The sequence below is a fragment of the Mobula birostris genome, chromosome 9 (genome assembly GCF_030028105.1).
Source record: "Mobula birostris isolate sMobBir1 chromosome 9, sMobBir1.hap1, whole genome shotgun sequence".
In the NCBI taxonomy this organism is placed as follows: Eukaryota; Metazoa; Chordata; class Chondrichthyes; order Myliobatiformes; family Myliobatidae; genus Mobula; species Mobula birostris.
The window spans coordinates 46,105,451-46,128,839 of record NC_092378.1 but is presented as its reverse complement, the minus strand read 5'-3'; the positions used below and the strand labels follow the sequence as shown (position 1 = coordinate 46,128,839).

At 42.7% G+C, this 23,389-nt stretch overlaps 1 protein-coding gene and 1 long non-coding RNA gene across 3 annotated transcripts in view; one reads left to right on the top strand and one right to left on the bottom strand.

The window, feature by feature from the left end:
- The window catches only part of LOC140202729 (uncharacterized), a 91,297-nt gene extending 81,039 nt beyond the window's left edge, over positions 1–10,258 (bottom strand). For both annotated transcript variants that reach the window (XR_011887177.1, XR_011887176.1), the window contains exon 1: positions 10,203–10,258. This is a non-coding gene — a long non-coding RNA (uncharacterized lncRNA). The remainder of the gene's footprint in view (positions 1–10,202) is intronic.
- Positions 10,259–10,374: 116 nt separating this feature from the next.
- Positions 10,375–23,389, top strand: part of pnpla8 (patatin-like phospholipase domain containing 8) — a 94,047-nt gene continuing 81,032 nt past the window's right edge. The window contains exons 1-2 of the mRNA XM_072267977.1: positions 10,375–10,506; positions 19,489–20,701. Of these exons, the coding sequence (XP_072124078.1) occupies positions 19,865–20,701 (837 nt within the window). The 5' untranslated portion in view covers positions 10,375–10,506; positions 19,489–19,864. The remainder of the gene's footprint in view (positions 10,507–19,488; positions 20,702–23,389) is intronic.

Here is a 23,389-nt window from a genome sequence, read left to right as displayed (position 1 = left end):
ATGACACCAAGATTGGTGGAGTTGTGGATAGTATAGAAGACCAACAAAGAATAAAGCATGATACAGATCAGTAGCAGATGCTCCCTAAGAAATGGGAGATGGAATTTAACCCAGATAAATGTGAGGTGTTGCACCTTGGTAGGACAAATGCAAGAAGACAGCACAGTGTTAACGGCAAAGTCCCTAACAGTGTTGTTAAGCAGAGAGTTCTTGGAATCCAAGTTTATAGCTCCTTGAAAATGGCTACACAGGTTGATAAGGTGGTTATGAAATGCTTACTCTTATTAGTCATGGCATTGAGTTCAAAAGTCCGGGGTCACGTTGCAACTTTATAAAACTCTAGTTCGGCTGTATCTGGAGTATTATGTGCAGTTCTGGTCGTCCCCTATAGGAAGGATGTTGAGGCTTTGGATAGGGTGCAGAAGAGGTTCACCAGGATGCTGTCTGATGGTACGTGCTATCATAGGAACCTGGATAAACTTGGGTTGTTTTCTCTGGGGTGTTGGAGTCTGAGGGGAGATGTGATCGAGGTTTATAAAATTGAGAGGCATAGAGTGGACAGACAGCATCTGTTTCCCAAGGTTGAAATGTCTAATACCAGAGGACATGCATTGAAGGTAAGAGGGGGTAGGATCAAGGGAACGTGATGGGTCCTGCTGAAAGGTCTCAGTCCAAAATATCGCCTGTACTTTTTTTTTCCCATAGATGCTGCCTGGCCTGCTGGGTTCCTCCAGCATCTTGTGTGTGTGTTGCTTGGATTTCCAGCATCTGCAGATTTTTTCTTGTGTGTAATCGTGTTGATTTTGATGCCACCTTTACAATTCCCTTCACTTTGCTGTGACCTTGCTCTTGTTGTCCTTTGCATCTCAGTCAACAGTGTAATTGCTAGGTTTTGAAATTCTGCCATGTTTTTCATTCAGTGTTATGTTTTTCTAGTATTTTTAATTATCGATGGTTCGTATCTCACGCTACAACTCTGTCACATTTTCCACCAGCCCGCCATCTTTGTAGCCATCTATCCAATAAACCACAGACTGTTTCCTATTGTATTGAAATTAGCGTGTCTAAATCTAGAATATTAGTTCTTGTTTTGGTGTTTTCTCCTGTTCAAGCATCATGTTGAAATCAATTATTAAGATTCTTAAAGTCATAGAGCACTACAACACAGAAACAGGCCCTTCAGCCCATCTAGTCTGTGCCAAACTGCTATTCTCCCTAGTTCCATCAACCTGCCCCTGAACTCTTGCCCTCCACACTCCTCCTATCCATGTACTTATCTGAACTACTCTTAAGTGTTGTAATTGAACCTACATCCACCACTTCCAATGGCAGCTCATTCCGCACTCTCACTACCCTCTGAGTGAAGAAGTTCCCCCTGAGTTGCCTTAAATATTTCACTTTTCACCCTTAACGTATGACCTCTAATTTTAGTCTTGCCCGACTATCGTGGAAAAAAGCTTGTTTGCATTTACTTATTGTACCCCTCATAATTTTGCATTATTTTCAGATAAATGTTTTGCACTCTAAGAATAGCAGTTAAGTTCTTTCTCATTGTAACACATAACACGGCCTTCCTTGTGGATATGAAATTTTGCTGCCATAAACACCCTCAGGAAATTCATGCCCCTTTCTGACATTAAGTAGTCAGCATAATGATTTTCAAAGTTCAAATCACTCATAAAAAGAAACAAGCTACATTCACTACATGCTTATACATTCTTTCTCATTCAGTCACTACCTAAAACAAGTACACAAATCTCATGGCAATCTTAACTAGTTATTAATTTAACACAAAAATAAGTCTATTTAGTACCGTTCTGCTGTTTTTTTTCCTCCTGTTCTCCTCCCATCTATCATTTGGCCACTTCTAAACTGGTATATGTACTCCCAGTATGAATCATCATGCAGACGTGACTCCATCACAGGTATGTCATCATAATCTTTCACTTTCAACTTGCTCCTTCTCTAAATATTTACATAAAGTATGTTCATTTGGGTGCAGCCTCCAAGCACTTCTGCTCTCTGGTTTAATTACCTTCTATCTTTCATGATTTGCGTATCTGTCATTCCAAAGGCATAATTTGAGAGTTAAATTCTTTTCTCCTGTCTGCTATGAACAATTATCATTGCAAAACTTTTTTTTTCCAAATCGTCTAGGTCCCCACATCTCCACCTTAGCACTCCAATTGCCTAACACTTGCTTATTGAGAAGCAAGAACCAGGACTTTAACAACAGCCAAATGCCTGTGCCTGGCTGGAGGGTTCAAGAACATTGTCAATCTCTCACTGTTGCAGTAGGAGGTCCCCACCTGCTTCAAAAGGGTACCAATCATACCAGTGCCCAAGAAGTGCAGGGTGAGCTGCTTCAATGATTATCTCCTGTTAGCTCTTGCTTCTACCATGATAAATGCATTGAGAGGTTGATCATGGCTAGAGTTAACTCCTGCCTGAGCAATGACCTGGACTTGCTGCATTTGCCTACCACCACAACAAGTCTACAGTGGATGCAATCTCTAACTGTTCACTTAGCTTGGACCACTTGGACAACAGCAACACTGTACCTATATCAGGCAGATGTTTATTGATTACAGCTCAGTGTTTAACACCATAATCCCCTCAGTGCTAATCAACAAGCTTCAATACATGGGCCTTTGTACCTCCCTTTGGAACTGGATTATTGACTTCATCATTTGGGGGCAATCATTGCAGATTGGTGGCAATGAACACAACAGCATCTCTATTCCTCTGCATTCATGCACAGCTCAAGTTGCATCTATAAATTTCCTGATGATACAAATGTTGTTGGCAGAGTGTCAGATGGTGTCTGTTAAGCCTGGTGTCAGGACAGTCAGGAGATGGACCAACGAGTCAAAGCTGGAACTTCAGGCCTGTTGGAGTGCCTTTGAGGCTGCAGCTACAGATCTTCATGATCTGTCTGATATCGTGACCTCCTACATCAGTTTTTGTGAAGACATGAGCGTTCCAACAAAAACCTTCTGCACATTCAACAACAACAAGCCCTGGTTCACATCACAACTCAGGCAGCTTCGTCGGGAGAAGGAGGAGGCGTACAGAAGAGGGGACAGGATTCTGTACAAATGATCTAGGAACACACTGACAAGGGAGATTAAGGCAGTGAAAAAGGGCTACATTGTCTGAAAACCTGTTTTGCAGTTTTCCAACGACCCAGTGTCAGTGTGGAAGGGGTTCCAAGAGATCACCAACTACAAGAAACCATTCCCCCAGGCTGTGGAGAACCATCAACTGGCTGATGATCTGAACAAGTTTTATTATAGATTCGACACCTTCATTCCCCCTAGCCAAAACACAGACCTACCTGCAACCCCCATCATCCATCACCACGATATCTCAGTATCCGCTTTCTCACCCCACATTACAAAAACTGCTCCCCCTACCCCCCTTCACTTCAACCCTCTTGTATCTGCACTCAGGATCTGTGAGTCAGCTCCTGTGATCAGGAGGTGAGTCAGCTGTCCTGGAGGCAGAAGACCAGGAAAGCGCCAGGCCCAGATGGCGTGTCACCCTTCTGCCTGAAGACCTGCGCTGATCAGCTGGCCCCCATCTACACACGGATATTCAATAGATCACTGGAGCTGTGTGAATTCCCTCATTGCTACAAGCGCTCCATTATCATTCCAGTCTCTAAGAAACCCACTATCAAGGGACTAAATGACTACAGGCCTGTTGCCTTGACAACTGTGGTCATGAAGTCCTTTCAGAGACTAGTGTTGGCTCACTTGAAGGACATCACAGGCCCCCTGCTGGACCCCCTGCAGTTTGCTTATCGGGCAACTAGGTCAGTGGATGATGCAGTCAACATGGGACTGCATTACATACTACAACACCTCGACAACGCAGGAACTTCTGTGAGAGTCCTGTTTGTTGACTTCAGCTTGGCATTCAACACCATCGTCTCAGAAATCCTCCACTCCAAACTCACCCAGCTCACTGTCTTCCCTGCCATCTGTCAGTGGATCACAAGCTTCCTGACTGACAGGGTGCAGCAAGTGAGGCTGGGGAGCATCATTTCTAGCACCCGGAGAATCAGTACCAGTGGGGCCCCCCCCCCAGGGATGTGTGCTCTCCCCACTGCTCTTCTCCCTTTACACTCCCTCACAGGATCCATTTGTTAAACTCCTGAAGTTTGCAGACGACACAACTGTCATTGGCCTTATCCGAGACGGTGATGAGTCTGCATACAGACGGGTGGTGGAACGGCTGGCCCTCTGGTGTGGTCAGAACAATCTGGAGCTAAATATGCTCAAGACTGTGGAGATGACAGTGGACTTCAGGAGGAGCCCCCTAATACTCCCCCCATTCACTATACTCAACAGTATTCTGTCTGCTGTGGAGGCCTTCAGGTTTCTGGGCATCACAATCTCCCAGGACCTGAAGTGGACACCCAACGTGGACACTCTTATCAAAAAGACTCAGCAGAGGTTGTATTTCCTACGTCAACTCAGGAAGTACAACCTGCCTCAGGAGCTGCTGATTCAATTCTATTCAGGAATAATCCAGTCTGTTCTCTGTTCGTCCATCACTGTCTGGTTTGGATCAGCTACCAAACAAGACAAGAATAGACTCCAAAGAACCATCAGGGCTGCGGAAAGGATTATTGGTGTGAAGCTGCCCTCGATCCAGGACTTGTATGCATCTAGAGTCAGGAAGCGAGCAAGCAGCATCATTGTAGACCCATCACACCCTGGACATCACCTGTTCCAACTCCTTCCTTCTGTTAGGTGCTTTAGATCACTGTATGCCAGGACAAATAGGTAGAAGAACAGTTTCTTTCTGTACACCATCAGTCCTATGAACACTTGAATTTTAGTCTATTATAAACCAAGTCTACCTGTACATACACAGGTGTACCTCATTGTATATAGTTCACGATTATTTGCACTATTGTTTTGTTTGTTTTTTTTTTGATTCTGTACAGCGAGAGCTCAGGGAAACCGGCATCAAATTCCCTGTATGTGTCCACATACTTGGCGATAATAAAGGATTCTGATTCTGATGGCAGGAGTAAGATAGTAAGGTTAAATAATGGAATGAGTGAGCAGCTTCGAGTTTCTGGATGTCAACATCTCAGGATCTATCCTGGGCCCAATATACAGATGAAATTGTGAAGGCACACCAGTGGCTATACTTAATTAGGAGATTTTGTATGTCACAACGGTTCCAGCAAATGTAGAGATTCTGACTGGTTGCATCACTGCCTGGTATCGAGGCTCCAATGCATAAGAGGATATAGAGGGCTTCGACTTGGCCAGCTTTGTCATGGGCACTAACCTCCCTATGATTGAGGATGTCTTCAAAAGCCAGTGCTTCAAGAAGCCAGCATCCATCATTAAGGACCTTCACCCTCATGACACATCTTCTTCTCATTACCATCAGGGAGGCAGAACAAGAGCCTGAAGCTGCACGCTCAACATTTTAGGAACAGCATCTCCCCCCTCCACCACTGGATTTCTGAATCCATGACACATCCTCAGCATCTTGCTCTCTTTTTGCACTATTTTTTATTGTAACTTAAAGTAATTTTGATGTATTGAACGGTACTGCTGCTGCGAAATAAGGTGGCACATGGGGACCAAAGGTGGATGGGCTGCCCATGGCTGAAGCACGACAAGCCCGCCAACAGAGGTGCAATGTACAATTTGTTCATTTGATCCTATCAGATTTTCCCTCCTCCAGCCCATTATCTCTTTCACCTATCAGCTTCCCAATTCTTCACTTCACCCACTGCCCCTCTCCCTATTACCTATCACCTTGTATTTCCTCCCCTCCCCCACCTTCTTACTGATTTCTCCCCTTCCTTTCCAATCCTGAAGGAGGTTCTTGCCCCGAAACATCGACTGTTTACTCTTTTTCACAGATGCTGCCTGGCCTCCTGAGTTCCTCCAGCATTTTGTGTGTGTGTGTGTGTGTGTGTGTGTGAGTTACTTTGGATCTCCTGCATCTGCAGATTTTTTTAATTTGCTGTTAATTTTGATGTTTTTAGCTAAAAAGATTTAATTATCTATTTGTTTGCACTGTAAATTAAATAAAATGGCACTGAAAGCTCTTTGTAAGTGAAAATTGAATTAAGAGTAAACTTGAGATAATTCAACTTATTAGGAGTAGACTGGCTCAAAGCCAAGATTCAGATAATTGGCTGTAGAAATCTGTATGCATTTCAATACAGATCGTGGAAATTGTTCTCTAGTTGGAAAATTGCACGTATAGTAGCATTATATTTCTACACATACTCTAGATTAATTTGGGTCTAAAAACAGAAGGACACGAACAAAGTTATAAACAGAACAATACTTGTTCCCAAATTAACCTTTAGTATAATATGGTTGGTCATAGCAAGAAAATTAAAAATAATTATTTAGGCCCAGAGTATTTTTTTTAAATCCCTTTCTACATTCCTGTCTATTCATTCTGAGTGTTTTTCCCATTGATATTTATTTTGGCTAGGACTTCATATTCTGGTAGTCACCACCTCGTTTTCCAGTAAAATATTCCCACCCCTGACATGTTAATTTTATTTTTCCATCACAGTGTAGTTTACCCACTTATTAACATTGCTCTTTTGGTGTTTGTTTCCCTTGGTTTAGGAAATGTAACATTCTCCAAGAATTTGAACCTTTTTCCTCTTGCTGCAATCTGATCTTATGATTTCCTCTCTCCATGATTTGGCATCATGTGATAGTAGTCATTTACATCTATGAAAGCTTGCTGTTTAATTTCACTAAAATTTAGCTGCTTAAGGTTTCTCCAAGATGTTGAACTACCTCAGAGTGAGCTACCATGTTTGATCGTTCTGACTTTTTTTCTCTTTGCAGTGGGCATTTGAGCAGACACCTTAATTTTGGGGCTAAGGATGCAATACACTTTTTGAGACTCCCAATTGTATCTATAGATGAACTTGTTTTCTCTTCATCTATAAGCTCATTTGTCCACCAAACTAGCACCATCCTTGCAGTCCAATAGATCCCCTACACCATTATACCACAATCATTCTCGGGATCACTCTCAATGTGCAGCAGTCCAAGGCTGTGTATTGTTGGACTGGCTTTAGAAATGTTATTTTTCTTCTAGGTTGCCTTGTGATTTTCTAATTTTATATAATCACCTATATACATGTAAGTTTTCCAGTAGTTGCATTTGGCTGTGTTTTTCTGGAAACTTGGTTTCAGTGGGGAGTGTCATATTACTTGAATTGCGCAATCTTAGTAGTTAATTGTTATCGACTGAATTTCTGTTATCAATCATCTGGTATGAGAAGACCATGTACTATTAGGCTTTTCTTTGCCTCTTTCCATAGTTCTTCCCTCTCCTTGTGCTTGTAACACTTAACAAAATGATTGTAAGCAACAAGTTTTTTTGCCTCATTCTTGACTTCCAAAGAAACTCTTAGATCACTGAAGTATCAGGTTCTAACAGTAGCTATTGAGTTAATAGGACTTCAGGTAGTCTGCTCAATTTTACTCTTATGGTTGTTATAGCTGGGAGTGGTATTGTGGATAAGCTCCCGCTACCAATTAAATGTTCCCAATGGTGTGTGCCTCATAGCCTGACAACCAAGTCTGGCTCCTGGCCTTCATGCGTGGCTGAGCTACTAAGCCAGCAGGACAGTTTCTATTGACAGAAGAAGGGACAAAGGTGGGTTACTGCTGCCTTGAAACCAATTGCTTTGGGCAGATGGGGCTTATCAGCTGTGGTTGGCAGCTCATCTAGGGGAAGGAAAACTCTGATCTCAAATGTCTGCTGCCTTGGCAGCTATACCCACTCATGGGGAAGGCTTCAGGAGTAAACCCTTGAAGGAAAAATCTGGAGGTGGAGTCCCTAAGGCATCCTACATTGAGTTCAATTCTGACTGGCAGCTCCTGTGATGGTTCTGGTACCAAACTGTATCAGCCTCTGCCATTCCTTTTTTGGGTTCATCAGATGTGTGGAGAGGGCAACAGCTTGCTCTCCATATTTGTACTGCCCAGGCTTGCAGATCTAGACAGCTAGGACACAACATCCATGGTCAACTCTGACTGACAGAGGCCTTAGACTTCAAATGTTTTGATACACGTGAGTAGTTCATTTGACCAGTCCAGTGATTCAGCGAAAAGCGCCACACTTTAAAGGGATGAGAAGACAAGTCATAGGTTTAAGGGGCAAATAGCCTACTCATTTCTGTTATTTCACCCCAGGCAGATTATCCTCAAATGAGGTTAGTGAACCAGGTAGTTTTATTTGCCATCACTGATGTTAGCTTTTTGTTTTCTAAGACTGCAAAATAACAGAGCTAACTGAAAGGACAGGATAGATTCAAACTTGTAGATCATTTGATGGGAGCTGCTGGATTATGAATGGCATGTATTCATTGCAATCTGACATGGCTTACACTTCTCTCACTTGGAAATGTGCTGCCATTCCTATATTGTACAGACTCAGAATGCTGAATTGTGGATGTGGTTTCAACATGCAGACTCAAGTACCACAGACAGGCAATAGAATCAATTACAAATTGTATCTGATGGTTCAGCATATTCTTCATTGTAATGTCACCAGCAAGCACTAAACCTTAAATGAGTTATTTAAGGAATAGGACTATGAGAATTTAAGCTAATAATGTTACAATAGTTGAAGTTGCATAAGCAGAGCTCTGCTGCTATAAACTTATAAACTTAGCAGATCAATACTCCACATCCCTGGAACATCTAATCGTGATTGTAATCTGGGTGGAGATTTTCCTATCCAGTAATTTGGGGGGGGGGGAACCATAGACATTGTATGTAGGTTAGGGTTGCAGCATTAACAGAATATACTATCTTTCCCACTACGGGACAATCATTAAGTAGATTAGGGAGCCGTACATAGGCAAATAGTGTGATGTTATTTAAGCAGCCCTTCCTGAAGTGGTCAGATTCAAATTTCTGGCTATGCTATTGGGTTGATGTGCTCAAAGCTTCATTGACAACTGTAACTTGCCCCTCCGTAAAAGGGGGTGGCAGGATAATTGGGGGAGAGGAGGTTGATGGGGTGTAGTTGTGCACTGTAAAGAGAAGGGCCACAAAGTCAACAGGAAATGATTTGAAAGCTGACATGGACCCTGTGCTTTTCAAATGGTCCCAATTGTCAGAATAAGATACCTAAAAATAAAATTATGGTAATCTAAAATAAAACTTAGCAAACCAGGCAGCAGCTGTAGTGAGATGAGTTAATCTCTTACAGCAAGCTTTATCTAAATAGCTAAATCTTGATTTTTTAAAAAAAGTTTCTCTACTGCTGTTCTGATCTGGTGTACAGCCTCTTAAAATAAATAGGATACCTACACTGCCTTCTGGAATCTCTAGCACCAGGGCTCAAATTGGGGAAAAAATATAAAGGGTGGTATTTAGGGTCCATGCATCAGGAAAATATGGAGGCTCTGTGGAAGTGTTAGAGTGTGCCACTTGATAAACAGCTACCTAGCTGGTGAAGCAATTCCCGCTCCTCTGCAGCAGAGACCACTGTTTTAACATTGTCCTAATCAGCCACCTCCGAACGCAAAACACGCCCAGTCGCCCTTGAACGGCCTGCAGACAAAAATAGCCTGTCCTCTCACCCTACTGTGGTGACCATTTGGTCCATGATGACAAACGAGAAAAGCTCCTTTAGCTCAACTGCCGGTTTTATTGCGACAAATCACTCCCCCACCCCCAATCTTTTTTTACAGACCGGTCGCTAAGACCCGGGGAAAGAACCCACTCAGTTATATTCAGACGGGGGGGGGGGGAGGTGACTATTACACACCCCGGTTACAGACAGGGTGACACACAGTCCACACACACGCGCGCGAATGACCCAAGGTAAAATGTAACAATAAATGAACTTGAACATCCCACCATAATCCCACGAAAGCATTTTAAAACAATAATAACTAGGGCAGGCCATGAGGAATACGGAGGCGGGCGATCGACCACGCCTCTCCTCCCAGCGCCTCAGGATTTAGGTACATTTGTCAGTAATAAACGCAAACAGCAGGAATTCTGCAGATGCTGGAAATTCAAGCAACACACATCAAAGTTGCTGGTGAACGCAGCAGGCCAGGCAGCATCTCTAGGAAGAGGTGCATTCGACGTTTCAGGCCGAGACCCTTCGTCAGGACTCAGAAATAAACCATGTTTAATTAAGACTGGAAAGAAATCGCACGGCCCTACCTGCGGATCCGGCCTTAACCGCGAGTAACCCCTTGCTGTCAGTTGCAGACAACATCAGGCCAGCGCTTACGTCAAACTCTGATTCCTGATTGGAGCAAGAGGGCGGGGGCTTGTCCGGCGCAGCCAATTGGACTCTCCTTCGCCTTGTGATTGACAGTTGCTGGCCCGGTCCCCCGGAGGCCCTGGGCCTGTTCGAAGAGGTGTTTGGCTGTTGTCCGGGATCGTTGTTGGAGGGCTCTGCCGCTGGGAGAAGCGGTCGGGGACGGGAAAGGGACGGTCATGTCTGTCGCGGGGCAGCGGGCGGGTAAGCGTTTCACGCTGGCTTTATCCTCAGGCTCGGGATTCGGGTGGGTTCTGGAAGTTTCCAGGGTGGTTATAGGCAGATCCCACCGTTCAGCTTCCCTTAGGCCGGGATCTGTGTCTATTTCCCACCAGAATGCTCAAAGCAGAGAGAAGTCGAAGGTGTGACCAGTAGTGAAACCTCATAGAAGGTGCCAGAAATAATGATGAGACGTTGGATGTGGAGGATTGTGGGATGCAAGCTGACGATAAGCGGAACCCCATCCTTTGGGTGGGGAAATAAGGGAGTGAAAGCATCAGTGTGAGGAAAAACAGTAAATGCGAGCGAATTAACAAGGGTAGAAGGGAAACAACGGTTAAAGTAAGAGGAAAGCACCTTAAAGGTGCTGGTATTTAAAATTTAAATCAAACTTAGTATGATGGAGACCGAAGTTGGTACAATGGAATGGAGTCCTTGGCAGAAGCAAAGTGGGAGGTGTATCCGATCTAGTTTTTGGAGTTGCTGGAGCTCATGATAAATCTCTGGAGAAGTTTTGGAGATTCAGGAGTGTATTTGAAAAGGAAATCACAAGGCAAAATGGGAGCATGGGATAGCTGTGGCAGGGAAGATTAAAGAAATTTTATGCATGTTAAGGGAAAATGAGAAACTGGGGAGAGAATAAGGCCCCTCAAAGTCCAAGATGGACATCTATGTATGAAGTTTCAGGTGACTGGTGAGGTTCTCAATAAATATTTCTTATTGTGAAGAAATACAGTACATGAATACTTTGGAACTTGAGATAGTTAATGGGGATGTCTTGAGGATTGTCCACGTTATAGAAGAGGAGATGCGCTATGTCTTAAAGTGAATGAATGTAAGTTGAATTTCCAAGGTCTGCCTGATCAGTTATATCCAAGAATACTGTAGAAAGCTAGAGTGGAAGTTGTGCAAACTCTGGCTGAGATGTGTGCTATGTTTTACATGACGTGTGAAGTGCTGGACGACTGAAGGGTGGTTCCTATGTCTTTATTAAATAAGAGCTGCAAAGAAAATCCTGGAATTATAGACTAGTAGGCTAAACATTTGTGGTTGTTAAGTTACTGGAAGGGATACTGTAAGATGTACATGTATTTTGAAAGGCAGATGTTGATGGGGACATTCAGCAAGACTTTGTGCAAGTTGATCATGTCTCACAAATTTGGTTGTGGTATTTGAAGAAGCAACCAAGTAGGTCGATGAGGGGAAAATGATGGAGCTAATCTGAATGGACTTCATTATGGCCTTTTGATAAGGTTCTGCATGGTAAGCTGCTATGAGAAGTTAGATCGTGTGGAATTCAGTAAGAGCTGGCTAATAGAATACACAATTGGCTTGATGGTAGGAAGCAAAGCGTGATGGCAGGAGGTTGTTTCTCTGACTGGAGGTTCTCGGCAAGTGGTGTCCTTCATGGAATGGTGCTGGGCATTTTGCTAGCACCATCAGTAAGTTTGCAGGTAAAATAGATGATGCATTTTACTGAATGTTGTCAAAAACAGTGAAAGTCATTATCAGGAATAACAAATGAAACTTCGTTGCGTGGGTAAGTGAGAACAGTGGAAATTTGAAGTACAAGTAATGGACTTTTGCTGTTCTGTTCAAATGGAGGAAGCAGCACCAGTTCAATTATCAGCACAAAAACAGTTGAGGAACGGAGGCCTTAGTAGGAGTAAAACAAGGATTTTTCATTGTATCTCACAAAGAGAATGGGTCTATGTGAATTTTCATAACTGCACCTTTGTCTTGGGAAAGTGACTGAAGGTGAAGGAGAAACATGTTCAGTAAAGTGAATGTTTGGTGGTGAAGAGAGAGTGCCCAGTTTGTTAATTGCAGCTTTTATTACTGCTTGTTTTGTCTGAGTTATGGAACATCAATAATCCATGCCTGTTGTTCTAATAAATTAAAAAAATTCTTTGAGGAAATGAAACCTGATGAATTTGAATTGACCCCATCCCCCCCACCACCTTTGTATCTGTATATTTTTATGTGCCTATCAATTTGCTGGCACAGCTTTGACAGCAGAGTAAACCATGCCAGTATTGACAGTCAATACTTTGAAGAAACATAAATGCCAAATTTAATTGTCTGAATATTAAAAAGTAAAATAATAGAATGAAAACACAAGGGAGAACATAAGTACATTGTTGCCAGAGACTGGAATCAATGAAAATGTGAATTATTTGAAACTCTTGTCTTCATTGAAATGAATGGAATCACTGAATCTTCGGCAGTTTAAACAGGACAAATTCAGCAAGATGATTTTTCGGTATAGATGCTGGGAAAATGCAAGATGCTGATGCTCTCCTGGTCACCTAGTGTTTTGGTGCAGTTAATGACTTAAATAAGTTCAGGACTTGTGTCTTTTGCTTGAGTGATCTTCAGATTGACAGACTGGCCCTAGCTGCAACTGAAATTGATTATTCTGAAGTAAATTGTAAAATTGGGTTGAAAGTCTAATTAACATTGTAAAACAAATTATGTGATGGTTAATTTGTGCGTAATCTGCTTCTGTAAATAGAAATGAACAGATAATCTGATTTGGGTAATGCTCGGTAAGGAGCAAATGTTAACTAGCACTTTAAAGCAAATTTCTAAAGGGTGCCATGGAATGATTTGCATCCACATGAGTGGGGTAATGAGGTTTTATTAACATCTTCAATAAAACTTGATACTCTGACTGTACTGTACCCACTCAGTAGCAAAATTCAAAGTATATTTATTATCAAAGTATGCATAAGTCACCATATACAAATCAGAGATTCGTTTCCTTGTGGGCATTCATAGTAAAACAAAGAAATACAATAGAAATCAATGAAAAACTAAACACAATTAGACTGACAAACAACCAATGCATGCAAAAGACTCTGCAAATACAAAGAAACAATTATAATAAATATGTAAATAAATGAGAACACATGTTGTATTCTTGAAAGCGAGTCCGTAGGTTAAGCCGCACAACATCCAAGATTCAATTGGAGCATTTAATTTGCTTTTAACACTCACTTCAGAAATATCCAGCTTTACTACCTTTCATCATCTTAAGCCCTGCAACAGCCCATCACTAAGCCCATCCCTTCAACTCTTGTATCTAAATTGTTCGTGAGAAAATTTATATCACTGAATTCTGAGTTAGAGGCATTAGCGATGATCTTTCAAACGTCGATAGATTCTGTCATGGTTCCGGAGGACTGGAAGATTGCAAATGTCACTCTGCTGTTTAAGAAGGGGGCAAGGAAGCAAAAAGGAAATTATAGACCTGTTAGCTTGACATCAGTGGTTGGGAAGTTGTTGGAGTCGATTGTCAAGGATGAGGTTACAGAGTACCTGGAGGCATATGTCAAGATAGGCAAAACTCAGCATGGATTCCTTAAAGGAAAATCCTGCCTGACAAACCTATTACAATTTTTTGAGGAAATTACAAGTAGACTAGACAAGGGAGATTCCGTGGATATTGTATATTTGGATTTTCAGAAGGCCTTTGACAAGGTGCCACACATGAGGCTACAAGATAAGAGACCATGGAAGTACGGGAAAGTTACATACGTGGATAGAGCGTTGGCTGATTGGCAGAAAACAGAGAGTGGGAATAAAGGGATCCTATTTTGGTTGGCTGCTGGTTACCCGTGGTGTTCCACAGGGGTCCGTGTTGGGGCCGCTTCTTTTTGCATTGTACATCAACGATTTGGATTATGGAATAGATGGCTTTGTGGCTAAGTTTGCTGACGATACGAAGATAGGTGGAGGAGCCAGTAGTGCTGAGGAAACGGAGAGTCTGCATGGAGACTTGGATAGATTGGAAGAATGGGCAAAGAAGTGGCAAATGAAATACAATGTTGGAAAGTGTATGGTTATGCACTTTGGCAGAAGAAATAAATGGGTAGACTATTATTTAAATGGGGAAAGAATTCAAAGTTCTGAGATGCAACGGGACTTGGGAGTACTCGTACTGGATACCCTTAAGGTTAATCTCCAGGTTGAGTCGGTGGTGAAGAAGGGAAATGCAATGTTGGCATTCATTTCTAGAGGAATAGAGTATAGGAGCAGGGATGTGATGTTGAGGCTCTATAAGGCGCTGGTGAGACCTCACTTGGAGTACTGTGGGCAGTTTTGGTCTTATTTAAGAAAGGATGTGCTGACGTTGGAGAGGGTACAGAGAAGATTCACTAGAATGATTCTGGGAATGAAAGGGTTAACATATGAGGAACGTTTGTCCACTCTCGGACTGTATTCCTTGGAGTTTAGAAGATTGAGGGGAGACCTCATAGAAACATTTCAAATGTTGAAAGGCATGGACAGAGTGGATGTGGCAAAGTTGTTTCCCATGATGGGGGAGTCTAGTATGAGAGGGCATGACTTAAGGATTGAAGGGCGCCCATTCAGAACAGAAATGAGAAGAAATTTTTTTAGTCAGAGGGTGGTGAATCTATGGAATTTGTTGCCACGGGCAGCAGTGGAGGCCAAGTCATTGGGTGTATTTAAGGCAGAGATTGATAGGTATCTGAGTAGCCAGGACATCAAAGGTTATGGTGAGAACATAGAATAGTATAGCACAGTACAGGCCCTTCGGCCCACAATGTTGTGCTGACCCTCAAACCCTGCCTCCCATATAAGCCCCCAACTTAAATTCCTCCATATACCTGTCCAGTAGTCTCTTAAACTTCACTAGTGTATCTGCCTCCACCACTGACTCAGGCAGTGCATTCCACACACCAACCACTCTCTGAGTAAAAAACCTTCCTCTAATATCCCCCTTGAACTTCCCACCCCTTACCTTAAAGCCATGTAATCTTGTATTGAGCAGTGGTGCCCTGGGGAAGAGGCGCTGGCTATCCACTCCATCTATTCCTCTTATTATCTTGTACACCTCTATCATGTCTCCTCTCATCCTCCTCCTCTCCAAAGAGTAAAGCCCTAGCTCCCTTAATCTCTGATCATAATGCATACTCTCTAAACCAGGCAGCATCCTGGTAAATCTCCTCTGTACCCTTTCCAATGCTTCCACATCCATCCTATGGTGAGGCGAGCAGAACTGGACACAGTACTCCAAGTGTGGCCTAACCAGAGTTTTATAGAGCTGCATCATTACATCGCGACTCTTAAACTCTATCCCTCGACTTATGAAAGGTAACACCCCATAAGCTTTCTTAACTACCCTATCCTCCTGTGAGGCAAATTTCAGGGATCTGTGGACATGTACTCACAGATCCCTCTGCTCCTCCACACTACCAAGTATCCTGCCATTTACTTTGTACTCTGCCTTGGAGTTTGTCCTTCCAAAGTGTACCACCTCACACTTCTCTGGGTTGAACTCCACCTGCCACTTCTCAGCTCACTTCTGCATCCTATCAATGTCTCTCTGCAATCTTTGACAATCCTCTACACTATCTACAACACCACCAACCTTTGTGTCGTCTGCAAACTTGCCAACCCACCCTTCTACCCCAACATCCAGGTCATTAATAAAAATCACGAAAAGTAGACGTCCCAGAACAGATCCTTGTGGGACACCACTAGTCACAATCCTCCAGTCTGAATGTACTCCCTCCACCACAACCGTCTGCCTTCTGCAGGCAAGCCAATTCTGAATCCACCTGGCCAAACTTCCCTGGATCCCATGCCTTCTGACTTTCTGAATAAGCCTACAGTGTGGAACCTTGTCAAATGCCTTACTAAAATCCATATAGATCACATCCACTGCACTACCCTCATCTATATGCCTGGTCACCTCCTCAAAGAACTCTATCAGGCTTGTTATACACAATCTGCCCTTCACAAAGCCATGCTGACTGTCCCTGATCAGACCATGATTCTCTAAATGCCCATAGATCCTATCTCTAAGAATCTTTTCCAACAGCTTTCCCACCACAGATGTAAGGCTCACTGGTCTATAATTACCTGGACTATCCCAACTACCTTTTTTGAACAAGGGGACAACATTCGCCTCTCTCCAATCCTCCGGTACCATTCCCGTGGACAACGAGGACATAAAGATCCTAGCCAGACGCTCAGCAATCTCTTCCCTCGCCTCGTGGAGCAGCCTGGGGAATATTCCGTCAGGCCCCGGGGACTTAACTGTCCCAATGTATTTTAACAACTCCAACACCTCCTCTCCCTTAATATCAACATGCTCCAGAACATCAACCTCACTCATATTGTCCTCACCATCATCAAGTTCCCTCTCATTGGTGAATACCGAAGAGAAGTATTCATAGAGGACCTCACTCACTTCCACAGCCTCCAGGCACATCTTCCCACCTTTATCTCTAATCGGTCCTACCTTCACTCCTGTCATCCTTTTGTTCTTCACATAATTGAAGAATGCCGTGGGGTTTTCCTTTACCCTACCCGCCAAGGCCTTCTCATGCCCCCTTCTTGCTCTTCTCAGCCCCTTCTTAAGCTCCTTTCTTGCTTCCCTATATTCCTCAATAGACCCATCTGATCCTTGCTTCCTAAACCAAATGTATGCTGCCGCCTTCCACCTGACTAGATTCTCCACCTCACTTGTCACCCATGGTTCCTTCACCCTACCATTCTTTATCTTCCTCACCGGGACAAATTTATCCCTAACATCCTGCAAGAGATCTCTAAACATCGACCACATGTCCACAGTATATTTCCCTGCAAAAACATCATCCCAGTTCACACCCGCAAGTTCTAGCCTTATAGCCTCATAATTTGCCCTTCCGCAATTAAAAATTTTCCTGTCCTCTCTGATTCTGTCCTTTTCCATGATAATGCTAAAGGCCAGGGAGCGGTGGTCACTGATCCCCAGATACTCACCCACTGAGAGATCTGACCTGACCCGGTTCATTACCTAGTACTAGATCTAGTATGGCATTCCCCCTAGTTGGCCTGTCCACATACTGTGACAGGAATCCGTCCTGGACACACTTAACAAACTCTGCCCATATAAACCCTTGGAACTAATCAGGTGCCAATCAATATTAGGGAAGTTAAAGTCACCTATGATAACAACCCTGTGTTATTTTTGTACCTTTCCAAAATCTGCCTCCCAATCTGCTCCTCTGTATCTCTGCTGCTACCAAGGGGGCCTACAGAATACCCCCAGTAGAGTAACTGCTCCCTTCCTGTTCCTGACTTCCGCCCATATTGACTCAAAAGAGGATCCTGCTGCATTACCCATCCTTTCTGTAGCTGTAATAGTATCCCTGACCAGTAATGCCACCCCTCCTCCCCTTTTTCTGCCCTCTCTATCCCTTTTAAAGCACTGAAATCCAGGAATATTGAGAATCCATTCCTGCCCTGGTGCCAGCCAGAGAAGGCGGGGGAGTGTGACTAAATGGGAGAATGGATCAGCTCATGATAAAATGGCGGAGCAGACTCGATGAGCCGAATGGTCGACTTCTGCTCCTTTGTCTTATGGTCTTATGGTCCAGATATTTTCCCTCCACTACCTTCATCCTATCCTTTATTATCAAGTCTGCCCCTCCTCTTCAGTATTATGCCTATCTCTTCCAACAATTAATGACATGAAGTATTTAATTCCAAGTCATTTTGCAATTCCGTCTATAATGACCATTTGAAGGTCACAATTTATTTTCATTTGTTCCATAAGTTCATCTAACACAATTATGAAATGTATTTGAATCTGTAATAATGTTGCAAGCATCTACAATTTACGCCTTTTCCTTCATTTTCCAAAATTACTCAATGTCTTTCTGTAAGCATCAGGACTGAGGCATTAGAAGTGTGTTTGTAATTGTAAAATGACCTGTACTTTTAATATCATTGAACTCAACAAAAGACTATTCTGAAATGTCAGTGCTTGCAATTTATTAAACCAGTTGAACTTTACATCATGGTTCACTTTTTTTTGTTATGATAGCAAAGCATGTTCAGGTAATAAACAAAAGTTCAGATTCCTTGTTATTGCTGTTTCGTTAATGACTTTGTGGATAAATGCACAATCTGATTACCTTTTGAGCCATTCATCCCAAATTTATTTGTAACCAAGTTAGGCAGATGTTGAGGTTCTGAATTGGTTTCTGTACAGTACGAAAATGGCTAGTCTACCAGAGCTTTGCACTTTATCCTGTATTTCATCCTTTGTGCAAATGAAGTTTGATATATACACTCAGTGGCTACTTTATTAGGTATAGGAATGGAAGGCAGTGTAGTCTGCTGCTGTAGCCCATCCACCTCAAGGTTTGATATGTTATAAGGTGGTAATGCGTGGTTACCTGTGTTACCGTCGCCTTCCTGTCAGGTTGAACCAGTCTGGCATTCTCCTCTGACTTCTCGCATTAACAAGGCATTTTTGCGCACAGAACTGCTGCTCTCTAGATGTTTTTTCCTCTTGTGAACCCTGGCGACTGTTGTGAGTGAAATTCCCAGAGGCTCAGCAGTTTCAGAGATACTCAAACCACCCCGTCGAGCACCAACAATCATTCCACTGTTAAAGTCACTTAGATCCCATTTCTTCTCCATTCTGATGTTTGGTCTGAACAGTAACTGAACTTCTTGACCGTGTCTGTATATTTTTCTGCATTTGCTACATGATTGGCTGATTAGATATTTATGTTAATAAGCAGGTATAACTAATAACGTAGTGTATGTTGGTATCAGGGATTTGCTTATTTCAAGCAGGTGTCCTGCTATCACTCAATTTTTGAGATTGTGAATAGTCACAGATTAAGAAAATTTACTGAAGGTGCCCTGAAGTTTTTGACCCATAGTTCAAGTGGGCTTCAATTTTAGAGATGGGAAATAGGGCAAATGATATCTTTATTTTGTGACATTTCTAGCTATTAAATAATTTGCAGTTATTGCTGATGATTGTTTACAGTTTGTATTTGAATTGGCTTGTTTTTCAGAATTTGATAAAATTCTTACTTTGAATGAAATTTGACACAGAATCCAAGCAAATTTGGTCTTTATTAGTGTATTCTGTTGAGTCCAGCCTCACAATTTTTAAATGAATTCATGGTTGAATTTTGCTTTGTTTCCCAGAAACACAACCAGAGACCAGGTGACTTGCAGAACGAAAGATCAGCGTGAAGTTAAGAAAGTGCTACAGCCCTCTTTGTTTGGTCTGTTTGATATTTGAAACATCAGTATGTACTAACTTGTTTAAGTTGTCACCTAAGAGGGCTCTGCCAGTGAGAACTTCATTACAGGTACATTATTAAATTCATTCTAAACCACTGTCAAACTAATACACTGTCCAATAAGATCCAGGAATCTTCCAATTTGCTGCAAATGGATCAGAAGAGAAGTGGTACATATTCGTGATCAAATTACTTGAAGAATTACATTAATTTTGTACAACTGCATTTTACATTACAATACCTCCCCTCCAAAGGGAAAAACATCTCTGAGGCATCGCATGTCGCGCATCAAGAGCACTTTAGACTCTGTGTCAAAAGCTGTCAGTACTACACACACTGAGCTCATTGGGAAACTGGTACGACTGAAACCCACTCTAAGTATTTCGGTGAAGAATTCAGGAACTGAGATAGGTGTGCCACGTGAAAACTCAGGGAAACTAACCACCACTAAATCTAATGAACTTAAAGATCTGAACCAGACAACAGAGAATACTCTTCATTCTGTTTCCAACTATCCTATAGGTTCAGAACTTGAAGATAATTCCAACAAGAAGTCATATAGTAATGGTGAAAGTAGCAAAGAAGGGGACGAAAAATCAAATCTCTTCCATGTCAGCTACGTCACTACTAATTTTGGTGAAACATTCAATTATGTGGCAAATCATATCAATAGTTATTTTGGGAGTGTGGAACAAGTAGATATAGAAAAGGACAGAAAATTACCTTCGCTTGAACAAACAGTTGGGTCTAAGACTGATCCCATACGGACATCAACATTTAAATCAAAAGTAAATGGAGCAGAAGATAAAAGAGTCGATGGTTTAAATACCTGTAATGGAGATACTGCTGTAACTGACACAACCTCTTCAACTGCAACCACAAAAAAGAGTTTTGCTAGTTTACTTTCTTATCCAACAAATAGTGTTCAGGCATTTGTGGATTCTTACTTTGGGAGTTTTGTTCCCAAGCTGCGAACTGAAATGAAAGAGAATGCTGAAACCAAGAATAAAAACCAGAAGGGTGAAAGTGCAATTAAGGCTGATGAGAAAACTGATGACAAGGAAACCAAGCCAGTAGATGATAAAGTCAAGTATTTGGCTCTTCAGCGAGAAAAGGTAATCTGAAGTTGATATGCTTCCTAAGTAGAGATTAATTTTTATCTTGGTCAGATAGAACAACGGAAAGAGATTTTCCCTCCTATGTCTGCTGTATTGCAATTTCAGTTTATTTTTTGCCATTCTTTTTCCAACATGCAAGCACTGTATTGCCCTTATACTTGTTTGATTCTGTCAATCAGAAAGCAGTGGCATTTTTTTTTCGAAGTCAGCATTTTTTTTTCAAAGTCAGCATTTCGTGTCTGGTGCGCACAGGTACTTGACTCTCAAATATTCAACAACCCATGTATTCACACTTGTATCGCATGGAATGTCCAATCACTTTGAAGGAATATATTCTATTGATCTAACTCCAGTGATCTTGGAGGCTGCCAAAGGGCTAATGAGGCAGGGTGATTGATTTATTATTAGTTATGATCTGATGCAGGATTTACCCATTCAGTCAGAATTTATTTAAATGATTGTAAACTGGTTCTAATTGTCTCATTGAGGCTTAGGAGACCTGTAGGCCATATGTGGATTTTTTTCCATAATTTATTCTTCTTTTATCTCATATTGCACATTTAGAGCAGTGGAGATTCCAGACAGGATACTAGAAGGCTCCTCTTGTGGGATGTGGGAAGGTAGGGAGACCTCCAGTGTTCCTGATGATTACACCTGCAAGAATTGCATTCAGCTTCAGCTTCTAACACACTATGTTAGGGAGTTGGAACTGGAACTGGAACTGGATGAACTCCGGATAGACAGGGCGTATAGTGGGGTAGTTAAACCCAAGATGCAGGACACGGGTAACCTGGGTGACAGAAGGGAGAAAGAGGATAGGCACCCAATGCAGAGTACCCCTGTGGCTGTTCCCATCAACAACAGGTATACCGTTTTGGATATTGTTTGGGGAGGGGAGGGGATGACCTAGCAGAGGAAAGCCACAACAGTTAGCTCTGTGGCTCAGAAGGGAAGAGGGTAGAAGAGACAAGCTGTAGTGATAGGAGATGCACTGGTTCAATAGGTACATTTAATGTCAGAGAAATGTATACAATATACATCCTGAAATTCTTTTTCTTCGCAAACATCCATGAAAACAGAGGAGTGCCCCCAAAGAATGAATGACAGTTAAACATTAGAACCCCAAAGCCCTCCTCCCACACACAAGCAGCAGCAAGGCAATGATCCCTCTCCCCACCCCCCCCAGCATCTAAAAAGCATCAGCACCCTCCACCGAGCACTCAAGCGTGCAGCAAAGCATCAATAGACACAGACTTGCAGTACCCCAAAGACTATTCAGTCACCCAGTAATTCAACATACCATAGACTCTCTCTCTCCCTAGTAAGGGAAAAAGAGGTGTCCCTGTTTTCACAGCAAGAGGGGAGATATGACAAGCAACTCGCTGATTTATGATATTAAATGTCTGTTGCGTCGCTTTTTCAGAGCTCTGCGCCCAGAGAATTGGCTCTGGACACCCATCTCCCAATGTTCCATTTTCTCCCGTGACGCCTCAGTTGGGGGCGCTAATCCTGAATCAGAAAATCCGGCACCCTGAAGGTGCGCTAGTCCTCCAGTCTGCGTCCTTGGCATGTCAAAAAGCGTCCGATCGTCAGGCCCTGAGAGCGGGTCCCATTCCTGCAAAGAACCGAAGTCAGAGTGTAACTCCAGGTCAGGGTCTTCAAAAAAACCTTGAAAAAGAATAAAAGAGATATCAGAGATAGAAATAGAGCTGTTTCTAAAGATTCAAGCAAAGGAGTTGCCATTCAGTGCCATCTAAACTTTGCTCTGCCTCTATTAGGGGAACGGAAAGGAGGTTCTAAGGAGGTTCTGTGGACAAGAACAAGATTCCCAGATGGTTTATTGCTTCCTAGGTGCCAGGGTCAAGGAAATCTTGGGACAGAATCCACAGCATTCAAGTGGGGGAGGGGGTGAGCAGCCAGAAGTCGTGGTCCACAGACATGGGTAGGAGGGGTGGTGAGCTTCTGCAAAATAGTTTGGGCAGTTACAGTAAGTGTTAAGTTACAGGAGAAGACCTCCAGGGTTGTGATCTTAGGATTGCTACAAATACCAGTGAGGTATAGGAAGATCATAGAGTTTAACAAGTAGTTAAGGAATTTTTGTGCAGGAGAGAGGGCCTTAGATTTCTGGATCATTGGGCTCTCTTCCAGAGAGGGTGGAACCTGTACAGAAGGGATGGTTTGCACCTGAACTGGAGGGACACTTGCGTCCAAGCAGGAAAATTTGATAGTGCTGTGGGGGGAGGGTGTTAAAACCAGAGTTGCAGGGGGATGGGAACCAGAATACCAGAATAGTTAATGGAGTCATTGTGGAGAAAGATGTTGTTAAGCCTACGTACAAAGTCAAGAATCGAAAGGTCAAGCATGGTGTGACTACTGTTCTGAGCTGCATATTTTTTAATGCAATATTTTTGCACATGTATCTACTTGGGAGATTGACACAGAATCTGTAGAAATGAGGTAATGCAGCAGCAGGTCATAGACCATATACTGCTTAGAGAGGAGGTATTGCTGTCTTGAGGCAAATTAGTGGGGATAAATCCCCAGGGCCTAACAAGGTATTCCCTCAGACCCTGTGGGAGGGTAGTGCAGAAAATGCAGGGGTCCTAGGAGATATTTAAAGCACCCTTTACCACAGGTGATGTACCGGAGGATTTGAAGATAGCTAATGTTGTTTAAGAAGAGCTC